This window comes from Rhagoletis zephyria, unplaced genomic scaffold (assembly GCF_001687245.7).
Source record: "Rhagoletis zephyria isolate East Lansing unplaced genomic scaffold, Rhagoletis_zephyria_1.1 Rzeph_scaffold_09831, whole genome shotgun sequence".
Taxonomy (NCBI): Eukaryota; Metazoa; Arthropoda; class Insecta; order Diptera; family Tephritidae; genus Rhagoletis; species Rhagoletis zephyria.
Window position 1 is genome coordinate 10,124 of NW_016166909.1, and position 12,719 is coordinate 22,842.

Below are 12,719 nucleotides of genomic sequence, written 5' to 3' on the forward strand. Positions count from 1 at the left end.
TAGTCGAAGGCGAGTCTACACGTACACAATTGACTCGCGAGTCAGACGCACCGTGTATGCCGCCTATAAGGAATTCATCAATATTTATTCAAAATTGATATAAAAAAATATAAAATAGATTTAATTTTAGATAGTACTACAAATGTATTTTGTAATTTTAGAAATAAGTGATGATCAAAACTTAAAAAGTTAAGAAAAAATTTTCATTTTAAAAGCCTATAAACACTCTTTTCACAACATGTTCGACCTTTAAAATTTAATAAAAACGAGTCATTCAAAAACTGATAAATCTACAAAACCGTACTTTCTGACCAAAAATGACACGTCGCGACCTCTAAATGATTTTTAAAAAATCTATAAAACTAGGCAATTGCAATTTCTCATTAAAGGGAAGGAAATTAGGGTCTTGAAATTAAAAAAAAATGTCGATGGGCACCCTAATGTATATAGATACATATATGGTCTAAATGAATTGTTGTTTGTTAATCTTCTAAAAAAAGTACTTTTTTGTGTGAAACTCAGCACATAAGCTGTTGGAAAAGTTTTTCGTAAACAGTTTTGTATAATAATAATAAAAATTATAGTACTAATAAAATAGTTCTTGGAGCAATTTAACTACACATAGTAACCACTCATTCCCATTGAAATTGCAAAAAAAAAATATTAAACTTTCAATTGCAAAACCAACACACAATTTTAGCAACAATAAACAGGTGACACAATTTGCCCGAGAAAAAAGAGTAACAACTTATACAGTTTTTTGTTGATTCAATGGAAGAATGAACGAATGTACGTGCATATGTAATATACGTAATTATCTTAAACGCTGTCATTAAGCCTATGGTATTGTTACGCTTTCTTGTCATCAACAAAAAAAAATCTCCGCTCATTCAACTTTACTTTTCCCTTCAATCGCCAGAATGGTTCTTCGGTTGGTTTGACTCGAAACCGAGACGTCGACGCAAGACTACCACAACTACAACCACAGTGCATACACCAGCCGCACAAGTACCAATTTTGACAATTGTCGATCCACTAAAAAATCCACAAAATTGGATTGGCATTTTGGCACATCACATCATTAATGCCACCGCTTCAACAGTCACGCAAAATCCAATTATGAATGCAATATCACAAGCCACGGTCAATCCGGATGTGCCACGTAAAGTAACATACGATAGATATCAGATTTGGCGGCTAAAGCCAATAGACGATACACAGGTGCACACCTTGGAGGAGTACAAGAAAAGTGAGGATGGTATAAAGGTCCAATGGCTAAAGGGTCCCAGTCTAAGGTGAGCGCAAAAAAAAAACATTTTTAAAACTTTATATCACTAGTTAATATTCTCTCTTTATTGTACCAACAGAGGTCTAACGGACGTGCTGGTGCCACCAAAACAATTGCTAGATTTCGAAGCCAGCCTTAGCTTTGAATCGATTGCGCATGAGGTGCTTATTTATGATGTCGGCAAAGCAATTGCCTATGAGCAGGCACAAGAGCAGTTCCACTTAAATGCCGTCATGCATAAGAATAAAAAATACCCGCAGAAGCATCAGCAGCAAGCACTTACCACCATGTCATGGCATAAATACTATGAATATGATGATATTATAACACATTTGGAAATGTTACGCATGCGCCACCCACAACTAATCGAATTAATACACATTGGACGCTCCTATGAAGGCCGGCCATTGGTAGTGGTGAAGATTGAATCGAAAGATCATGCTGCCAGTGTTGCTAGTCAAACGCAAGTGGCACAGAAAAAGTTGAAGAGCAAAAAGCAGACCAAGGAGGCGAATTCAGTGTTCATTGAGTCGGGTACACATGGCCTCGAATGGATTGGACCGGCCACTTCGCTCTGGATGATCAGTGAACTGTTGCGGCTGATTAAAAGCAATAGTGAGTAGAAAAAAAACAAGCAATTTGTACGAATTGAGCCGTTTATTTTGCAAGTGGCATAAGTCATTGCATAGTTCTGGTGCTTAAATTTTTAGTTACTTTTAACTGAATGCGTATCTAAATCACTGTACCGATACCGTTATAAATTAATGACAAAACTTTTTATCTTTGGCTGATGAAGTTAAACGAATAAGAGACGCGTTCAGATACCAGTAAGCCCCGTGTAACCGGAGCTCACTTGGACAATATAAGATTGTCCGTTGTGATACCACAATTTTGGAACGGCCCCCTAAACCTTATCGCTAAAACGCTGCGAGCCGATTATGTATTTACTAATACGGCTCATCTCAATGCCACAGAGCTTCTCGGCGCTATTTAGAAAGTGAGATTCAAAGTACTCCAACCAAACGCTAGGTACCAAAGAAGGTAGTGTTGAGGTGATTCTACCTCATCCTCTTCCAGGCTACTGCGACATAAGGAGTCCGGTAGAATGTTCAGCTTTACTGCGTGAATGCCGATAGGACAGTGACCCGTTAAGACCCCCACCAGAAGTGAGAGCTGTGGCTTGTGAGTGTGAGGAGGGCCCTCGACCGCCCCGGTCCACCTTTGGCTAAAAGAACCTTGCGATCGCGCATGTCGTGGTATCCGCCTAGCGTTTGCTGAGCTGACATGAGGCCCATCTATCCAAGAGTGTAGCGCAAGTGATCAATGGCACCCCCAGCCGCTCTTAATCCGGTGATAACATTTCAGGGGCCGCTTGGCTATCAGAATATGCGCTCACTAGGAGCCGTATGAGTGGTGCAATAATCCGTACGATTCGGGATGAAATCGAAGCCCCCTAAAACTTCAGAGTGTCCAGTCCCTAAGTTGGTCAACCAATCGGCTTCCTAGCTTTTCTAGTGAGTTCCAGCAGACTAGGGCGCCATAAAACATAATTGGCTTGACTGCGGTCTCGTAGAGCCAATAGACAACTTTAGGGGAGATACCCCATCTCTTACCAATAGCTTCCCTGCTACAATACAAGGCCACTGATGCCTTTCTTGCCCATTCCTCGATGTTTGGCCCCCACGACCACTTCCTGTCTAAGATCAAGCCCAAGTACTTGACCCTGTCAGACAGCTGTAAGCGCAGACCTCCAACCCGGGAAAGAACAGCGGCGGGGATTTTATATTTTCTTGTGAATGGTCAGTTCTGTCTTACTGGGGTTGACGGCGAGGCCACTTTTGGCCGCCCTCTGCTTCTAAGAAGACTCGAAATTTGACGATTTTCCAACGTGCGTATCATTCTAAACGCATGTGCAAGGTATCGTAATTGAAAAGGCTTTTTTGCACATTCAATATTTTGACATGGTAGCGACGATATATTCAAAAAGGCATTGCCAACAAGTGATTTCGACCTTTCTCTCTTTTAGACTGCGATTAAAATGTCAAGTAGGTTTTACTGGATAGTGTGCAAAAAAGCACAACTAACGCAAGTGGAGACTGTTCATCACAGTCCTCATACTACAATAAATCGCCGAGCTTACGTGTCTGAGTAACCGGAAATTAACCATAGACTAAGTAACTATTTACTATGTTAAAGGGCTCACTGAAGTCAACTCAGGGACTTTCTCTAAATGTGCATCTTCTTCAAAACCTTCCAGGAATGGATTGTACGCTGGGCTTAGGAATCGCTACGTTAAAAAGGGTCCAATGAAAATGCAAGTTTTGTGTGAAAACGATATGACCCTGACTGCCAACTTGGAGCGGAGATAACAGCGGCGGGAATTATTACATTTTTTTTCTTTTGACAAGCTGAACCAATTTAGGGTAATTTTAACTTAAAATTTTTGTACTGAATATCTACAATTAGCAGCCGAGTTATCTCTTAACTGTGAAAGGTATTGCGCTGCAAAATGCTTATCTTAACTCTTATCTAAAATCAGTATCGCGAATTCCATGTGAGCATTGAATCAATTTACTTTACCACCGCAGAATCTACTCTATGCCTCAGAAAGGAGCTTTGCAATTCGCGCTAAATCGAAAAGTTTTCAATAAGTATTATCGAGAGACTCTTGAGAGAGTTTCTCAGTACGTTCTGCTGGTTTCACATCGCAGTTCATCGTAAATCCCAAGGCGAATTCGATTCGCCTGGGTAGATCCATTGGTTCTGTGATGAAAGTTGTTCAACCAAGGCGATTTTAGGAAGAGTAATACAGGTTTCGAATTTTTTAACAATGGAGAATTAACTTTGTAAATAACTCTCGATTTTCAGTACTAAAGTTGAAAGTTAACTGCCAAATAACTAGTGAACTCGCACTGGGAAAACGGGCTTTAGTGCTACAACAAAAAGCGATCCACTAAGGTCCATTTTCTCATGTAACCTTTAATTTCAAAGCTCACTTTTTATTTAACGGTTGCATTCAAATTTATAGTTGCGTCTAAATTAAAGCATTTGATTGTCGGTTTTAGATTGGTTTACAGCCAAGAAACATACATACGTCAAAACCCGATTATAGAAATGCTTTACTTCAGGCGCAACTATACATTTTACTGCAATCTTAAATATAATATGGAGCTTTCAATTAAAGGTTACATTAGAAAACGGCCCTAAATTTTGTGAAATTAAGTTCCATAGTCTGCAAGAAGGAGAAAATTATAGCCCAAAAATTTGTCTGGGCACAGATGAATGAGTTCCTTTTTTTGGTCAAGGGAAAATGGATTCAAAGTACAGTGCAAATATTCCTTGAAAAATTATTTTTCACACATTCCTTTACCCCACAGAGACAACCATAGACAATGAATACATAAAAAATACTACCTGGTATTTTATGCCCATTCTCAATCCGGACGGCTACGTTTATAGTCACAAGTATGATCGTTTCTGGCGAAAAACGCGCTCAAGACATATCTCTCGACGCAATGGAATCATCGATTCAGCAATGACATGGCTGCAGCAAAAGAAAATAGCAACACGCGTTTGCTATGGCGTGGATTTGGATCGTAATTGGCACTACCAGTGGGGCAAGCGGGGTAGCTCGAAATCGCCCTGTAATGAATTGTATGCCGGACCAGGACCGTTTTCGGAACCCGAATCTAAGGCGCTATCCGAATTTCTCATTGATTATCGCAAGCAGATTAAGGTAAGTCACATCGCAAAAAAGAATTGAAAATTCTTAAAATCATTTTTTTACTTTGCTTAGCTCTACATTTCATTGCAACAATATGGGCAAATTATTTCATATCCCTTGAAAGCGAACACTTCATTCAACGCCGAACGCATTGATGACTTTCTCGATGTGGCAATGGTGGGAACGGATGGCTTGCGTAAGCGAGGCAGCAAATCACGCTATAAAATCGACTCAACTAGTGATCTGGTGGAAAATCGCTCTGGTAAATAACTATACATATAATACATTTTATATGCACATCTGTGTTTGCATTAGGGTGGCCCAAAAAAATTTTAAAGCTTAAGCTCACATCCCGTAGGATTTATCTAAATGAAATAAAAAATACCCGTATTTTTTTTGGTAAAGAAAATGTCTCAAAGCGCTCAAAGTTCTACAAATAAAATAATGAAAAACATTTTTTCGTAGAAATGGCAAAGATTTCACAATATTTTGCAATCGAAAACTCTGTGTCTCTTCATGAGATTTTCAATAATAATACCCAATTGTTTATTTTACCATTTTTGTATTCAAAGGATTTTTTATGATTCCTCCCATTGCACTTTTTGTGGCTTTTAGCTATGTATAAAAATAATTAATAGATACTAAAAAAAGGTTAAATAAAGAACTGGGTTTTGTTACTGAACGTGAATTTTTCTAGAATTCTATACCATTTATATAAAAGAGTGTTTTCTCCATATAAAATACATACATACCATAGGGTTTAATATATATTTTTTTAACAAAAAATACGGGTATTATTATTCCATATAGCAAAATCCTAGCGGGTGAGGGCTTGCCATTTTAAACTTTTTCCCCCGCATGTATTTCTGGCCCACCCTAATATATGCATGCAGGATTTATCTATGCATGTATGTATGTACATATGTCAACAGGAAATGTTTTTTGCATTACTTCATCAATTCTCTTGACTTTACGCTACTTTGAAAACAGGTTGTTCCGATGCCTTTGCCGCCTATGAAGTTGGTATACCCTTCAGCTTCACTATTCAACTGGCTGACAATGGAGTGCATGGTTACTTGCTGCCCAGCGCATCTATAGAGCCAACGGCACGTGACGCTTTTGAAATAATAACGGCTATGATCGATTATATTTGATAAGTAAATTATTTAGCTTCCTAACGAATCGCGATCGATTAAGAACTGTGTATAGTATTTGTTTAAATTGTAAATATTACTCAGTATTTATTAAATAGATTTAGTAAAACAATTAAAACTGTGTGTTGAGTTAGTACAAAGAAACACAGCACTATGGGCCAGCAGCTAATCACAAGTGGCGAAAATTAGCCGAAATAAAGTTCTGAAATTGATTGAATGGACAAGACTATCTAATTATGCATATGTACATTAGACTGCATCACCAAAACAGTTGCGGGATTACAAGATTTATTATATTTTAAGACGTCCACCAAAATATTTCGGCAAAAAATTTAGGATTTAAGTGAGCTGGACCGATTTGAAAATACCTCCAAAAATGGAATTTTTTTATGAATAAAAATAGTTTCTTAAAGAACTTTTTGAAAAAAGTCTCTTTAGATGACAAAACAGATTAGGCTTAAAAAAAACTGCATACAAATATTTAAAAATCTTTTTTAATGCTGTTTTTTTACCAGCCAAACTATTCTGATTTAGAGTTGTGGTGTCTCAGTAGAAGGTCTTTTCCCACTCTTTTTATTTCTGTGCAAAAAAAAATCATTCATGTCCCTTTTTTTTTCAAATGCCAACAGATCTTAATTCAACTTTGAATGAAGTGCATTCATCCTACCTTTCTCTTTCTTCCTTTGAATGAGTTTATTAGCAAATAAATAAAAAACCTATTAAGTCTAAATCGGAAGAGTTTAGGTCAAGTTTTCTTATACCTCTTTGAAAAAGGTTAAAAAAAACAGCATCGAAAATCTCGTTATTACGACTCCGTTCAATTTTTTTTTATGCAAATATTTTAAGCTTAAACCGTTTTGTCATTTGAGGCGATTAAATCAAAAAAAAAATCTTTAAGAAACTATTTTTATTAATAAAAAAATCTCCATTTTTGGAGGTATTTTCAAATCGGTCCAGCTCGCTTAAATCTTAATATTTTTCCGAAATATATTGGTGGATGTCTTAAAATATAATAGATTTTATAGTTCCAATGGAGAAACAGTACCGATCTTTGTTTGTATGGGGAGTGATGCAGTCTAATGTACCCATAAAGCCACGATCAAATTTAGTGAAAGTTTAACTTTTTCGGCCGCTGTGGTGTAGTGGTAAGCAGTGCGCGCTTCCACTCCGCAGCACCTGGGTTCAAGCCCTGGTCAAAGCAACATCGCAAAAAATATAGAAAAAAGGTTTTTCCTTAACAGCGGTCGTCCCTCGGCAGGCAATGGCAAACCTCCGAGTGTATTTCTGCCATGAATAACAGCTTCTCATAAAAATACAATCGCCGTTCGGAGTCGGCGTAAAACTGTAGGTGTGTATTTTTCTAATACTTAAAATCAAGTTTTTGAGGCACATTTTGCGGCGCACAAGAAATCACAACAGTGATGAGCTAAGTTTTCTGGCATTGTTAGATTAGCGGGGTTAAAGCTCAGTTAGTCTAGACTTAACTTAAACTAACTTACCATAAGGAATCACCAATGATTACTCAACACGTCAACTTAAGCCAGAAGCGGAAATATTTTGTTTTTGTATTTTCTCTTTCAGCTGTTTGAGAGTTTATCGCCTAAAATGCCACATCAAAAAATGCATGCCGCTCTCAATTTCCGTAAGGCCGTAAACTAAGAATCTGAAATCTACAAGGTTTTTAAGTTGCTTACGGTAAGTTAAGTTTTAACTAGCCGCCAACACAGTTTCTCATATAACAGGTTGGCCAAAATATCAATTTTTTAGAACAAAATTTTTGTTTAAAGGATCTTCCATAAATATCTCGCAAGTAATTATATGTTAAATTCCTGCGAGAATATTCTTTACCAAAACGCCTAATTTATCATTTGCACAGTCACAAACACACAGTGACAGTAATAAACAAAAAGGAATATAAGACATGCAATTGTTTTATTTACCCTCGGTCTAGAGCTCAAAAAACAATCTCGCCTTGAAACAATCAATAGGTCTAAAATGAATTTCGAGCCAGCGATTTTTTCTATCAATTTTTTTCCAAACGTGGCTCACCTGTTGAAACAGCTGTATTGAAAACTAGCCAAAATGTGTATCTGGAGGTTTTTGGGGTCGAGGAATCCATTTTTGGCATTAACGCTGAACATTTTAGGCTATTTAAAAATTTAAATCTCATTATCAGAAAGTCAAAATTCGTGGATTTTCGCAACAATGTTGTCGATTTTCGGAAAAAAGGCGTTAAAATCCAAAAAATGTACGGAAGCGCCCTCTGGCGGTCCTCAAAAGAAAAGAAAAAACGCGGTTCGGTTACAGGCTACATGTTACTACTACAAGTGCTAGGGCGGGAGTCAATTGTCACCTCCTAGGACAACTCCATATTAAATGCGACAGAAGAAAGCATGGGTGGTTGATTTGCGAGTGATTTCACTAGTTATGTATTAGTACTTTCCGCTGCAGGGATTTGTTTGAATTTCCACACACATTCGTACAGATTTTGACAGTTAATGCCGCCAAACCAAAAACAAAATACATGTAAATTTTTGTCATTGTACTGCTGCTATCATCTTATATTAATTCGCCTTGATTATTTCATTAAAGTGAAAAATGCGGCTTTAAGGCAAATTTTTTTCATATTAAATAATTTTGCACAATACAAATTTACACATTTATTTAACTTAAGAATTTTGCTAAGTTGCACACATTTTATTTAAAATTTTTTTTTTCTAAAAAATTAATCAGTGTTCCTTTATTTAAAAATTTAAATCTCATTATCAGAAAGTCAAAATTCGTGGATTTTCGCAACAATGTTGTCGATTTTCGGAAAAAAGGCGTTAAAATCCAAAAAATGTACGGAAGCGCCCTCTGGCGGTCCTCAAAAGAAAAGAAAAAACGCGGTTCGGTTACAGGCTACATGTTACTACTACAAGTGCTAGGGCGGGAGTCAATTGTCACCTCCTAGGACAACTCCATATTAAATGCGACAGAAGAAAGCATGGGTGGTTGATTTGCGAGTGATTTCACTAGTTATGTATTAGTACTTTCCGCTGCAGGGATTTGTTTGAATTTCCACACACATTCGTACAGATTTTGACAGTTAATGCCGCCAAACCAAAAACAAAATACATGTAAATTTTTGTCATTGTACTGCTGCTATCATCTTATATTAATTCGCCTTGATTATTTCATTAAAGTGAAAAATGCGGCTTTAAGGCAAATTTTTTTCATATTAAATAATTTTGCACAATACAAATTTACACATTTATTTAACTTAAGAATTTTGCTAAGTTGCACACATTTTATTTAAAATTTTTTTTTTCCTGAGACTAAAAAATTAATCAGTGTTCCTTTGTATCAAATCTCTTAAATAGATTATCAAGGCCGGCGGTTGTTTCATTTCTGTTGGTATCGCATACAGTTTCGACTGTTTGAAAATTTGACGTGCCTCTTCATCGGTTATGGTAACAGTAACTTTTTGTTTTTTCATTTCGTCAGGCGATCTGTTGCAAGCTGTTTTACTAGGAGTCTTCTTATTAGGCGCTGACTGACCCCACATAAACGATGGCATCCATGAGGAAGAACTCTCTTTCTTGTACGAGGCACAATGGCACCAATCAAATGTCCAGGGTGACCAAATGGTATGAGTTTCATGTTTCCTGAGTAAATTGTCCGTTGCTTTCGTCGTTGAATGAAACCATGAAAATGAAGTCAGCCAAGAGGATTGTTTTGGTGGTGGCTCAATTTCTTTCTGATGCCATTTAATCAAAGAAATCCAAGAAGAGCGCGCCTCAGGCTTCTGAACTTGTTTCTGCTTGGATTGTGTCCATCTGAATGAAGTCACCCAAGAGGACTGTTTTGTTGGCGGCTCAATTTCTTTCTGATGCCATTTAATCAAAGAAATCCAAGAAGAGCGCGCCTCAGGCTTCTTAAGTTCTTTCTGCTTGGATTGTGTCCATTTGAATGAAGGCATCCAAGAGAAGTGTGTTTCTGGCTTCGCCTCTGTTTTTTTCGATCGAACCCAAGTAAAAAAAGACATCCAAGAGGAAGACATTTGATCGTTTTTTTGTACAGTATCCCGTCTAAACGAAGGCAACCAGAATGTATGAGGTTTTGTGCTTTCTTTCGTTCGACTCCAGTTCCAAGAAAACATACTGGAAGTTTCTTCTTTTTTTGGTGATTTTTGCGGAGACAGAGAAGGTGCACGTGCGGGTGGCAGCTTGCCTACTTTTGGCTTAGAAAAAGCCCTTCTAATTGCTCTCAATGTGGCAGAATACAGAATCAGTAGGAATAGTATAATAATTACAATCGCAACTGCGACTTGTGTGGTCCTAAAAATTGCAAAAATTAGCTAAATCTTTTCAAAGGTTATACATATATATTCATAAATACCTGTCTGAATTATAAACTTTGAAGCTTAAGATAACTGTCCATTGAAACACGCAAAGCCAAAATGCAATAGCCCATATAATTACCAATCTGCAAAGGATAACAATATGCACCGATACTTATGTATGTGCCTACATATGTACATATGTATGTAGAGCCAAGCTTACGCAACAAAACCGATCAGGTTTATCATGAAAGTAAGAAAATTGCGTCCGGTATTGCAACAACCTTTGCCCGTATTACAATCATCTTCCGGGCAATTTCCTTTGGGATCGCTGCTTCGTCTGAACTGCGTCCGTATCGGCGGCGGTGGTGGACATTTTCTTTCATATTTTGGGCCAATTATTTCCGGTTCATAAGGGCATTTGCACTGAAATTTATATTTCGGAATTGGCCGCCCTGGTGGAATATCAGAACAACTGTTTGTCGAATTTGGACCGATGCCATTATCACCGCGAAATTTCGAGCACTTTTCACATGGACATGGTGGAAATTTACACTTGAGCTCGCGTCTGATTTTTGAGCAAGTCATTTTATGCAGGATGTATGTGTGAAAAAATAATTTTTTGCCCACAGCAGTTTTTACGTGCGTGCATTTTTTAAATTCGAAACAATTTAATTATTTCTGACATTAAAGTCTAAGGAGAATTGCATTGATGTTTGGAGATTTTCACAGTTGTTCTAAAAAGGATAAATCATGGTTAAGGCGAATTCATAGTTTTAGTTCTGAGCTTTTCTCCCATGTTGTTGTTGTTATGTTTCGTAATTGCTTAAAATCCTAAAATATACATACAAAAATCTCGACGTGCTAGAACCAAAGATGCATTTTAATCTGGCATACCTAGATATTCAAACAAATAACATAATTATTGGAGGGGGGAGACAAAATTAAAATTTCACAAGCGGAAACAAAAGTCTCCGAAACCTTCTGGCAAAAAACGTTTCCAAAGCGAACGAATTGCGAACAATTTTTTCGAGAACATTTCGTAGAGAGGAAAACAAAACGACAAGGAACTTTCTTTCGAAGAAATTTTTGGGAATCAAAATCTCAAGAACGTTCTGACAGAGAACGAAACGGAAACAACTCTTCTCTGAACTATTCGCGAAGAAATGAAATGAAATGAAGAAATAAAACATAAAAAGTTTTTTTCTATTAGCGGTCGCCCCTCGGCAGGCAATGGCAAATCTTGTGTATTCTGCCATGAAAAACAGCATCTCATAAAAATACAATCGTCGGTCGGAGTCGGCGGAAAACTGAAGGTCCCTCCCCTTTGTGTGAGGAGAGGCTCGATTAAACACTAATATGTTTGGCTTTTTCGTAAAATTTCAGACCTTTTACTTAAATTTATTTGCATAAATCGAGTAGTCTGAAATTTTAAGAAAAAATTAGTTGCCTAGTTTTTATTCATACGGCCCAACCTTTTATTATGTATTATTATAAGTAAACGAAAGACTTAAGAAACGAACTTTTCTGGCACAAAAATGAAAAATTGTTAAATAAATGGACAATTCACCCTAATGATAAGCCATCTGGCTTTAAATTAACAATCAAGGTTCTTACTGAAACGAATCCCCTATCGTTCTCAAAGTTAAAGTTCTTTTGTTGTCGTTGTGTTCTCTAGGTGAAGGTTGCCCAGACTTTTGTTCTTATTTGAGGCGTTCTCGATACTTTCTGTCCTCCTTGGGAACCTTTTTGAGAGTTTTGCCGTTTGGCTCTTTTTGGGAACGTTCCCGAGAGTTTTGTTCGCATTTTGTGCCCGTCCAAACTGTCCTCAATATTTTTCCTCCCATTTGGTTCTTTTGCGAGAAGGGTTTTGACATTACATTCGCTTCTCGTGCAGAACTCAACCAAAACCGGAACGCTTTCTCGGTCCTTGTTTTAAAGGAGATGAAAGACAAAGTGAAAAAGTTCGGAAAGGGTGCATCCATATAGCCATAACAGCTAGTATCAAAAGGGCAATTTTAATCCTCTACGACTGATGTGGTAGCCTGACAGACACCGAAAGCTCGAAATTTTCCCTCCGAGCTTCGAGCATTGATTACTAAAAACGCCTACTTTTCGACATATCGTTTATTTATATGACTACTAGCAGAACCGATGGACTTCGTCCGGCGGGACTCGCAGAGGAGCGTGATCGAATCCGCCAGGCTAATCCAGGGGATCCCCGTATAAGAG

The 12,719-nt window shown here is 37.5% G+C and overlaps 2 protein-coding genes across 2 annotated transcripts in view; one reads left to right on the forward strand and one right to left on the reverse strand.

Moving 5' to 3' along the window:
* Positions 1-6,270, forward strand: part of LOC108376040 (uncharacterized) — a 9,701-nt gene extending 3,431 nt beyond the window's left edge. The window contains exons 2-6 of the mRNA XM_017632215.1: positions 920-1,295; positions 1,368-1,903; positions 4,666-5,024; positions 5,085-5,274; positions 6,003-6,270. Coding sequence (XP_017487704.1) covers positions 920-1,295; positions 1,368-1,903; positions 4,666-5,024; positions 5,085-5,274; positions 6,003-6,166 — 1,625 coding nt within the window. The 3' untranslated portion in view covers positions 6,167-6,270. The remainder of the gene's footprint in view (positions 1-919; positions 1,296-1,367; positions 1,904-4,665; positions 5,025-5,084; positions 5,275-6,002) is intronic.
* A 3,221-nt stretch (positions 6,271-9,491) lies between these two features.
* LOC108376039 (uncharacterized) lies at positions 9,492-11,265 on the reverse strand. The gene is made up of 3 exons (XM_017632214.1): positions 10,711-11,265; positions 10,547-10,633; positions 9,492-10,485 (listed from the first exon to the last, which is right to left on the reverse strand). The coding sequence occupies exons 1-3, from the start codon at positions 11,073-11,075 to the stop codon at positions 9,492-9,494; spliced, it is 1,446 nt and encodes a 481-aa protein (XP_017487703.1). The 5' UTR covers positions 11,076-11,265.
* Between the last annotated feature and the right edge of the window lie 1,454 nt (positions 11,266-12,719).

Coding starts and splice junctions, on each gene's coding strand:
- LOC108376039 (XM_017632214.1), bottom strand. CDS start 11,075: ATGACTTGCTCAAAAATCAGACGCGAGCTCAAGTGTAAATTTCCACCA. Junction 10,634..10,710: donor AACCTGATCGGTTTTGTTGC/GTAAGCTTGGCT, acceptor TATCCTTTGCAG/ATTGGTAATTATATGGGCTA. Junction 10,486..10,546: donor AAAGTTTATAATTCAGACAG/GTATTTATGAAT, acceptor TGCAATTTTTAG/GACCACACAAGTCGCAGTTG.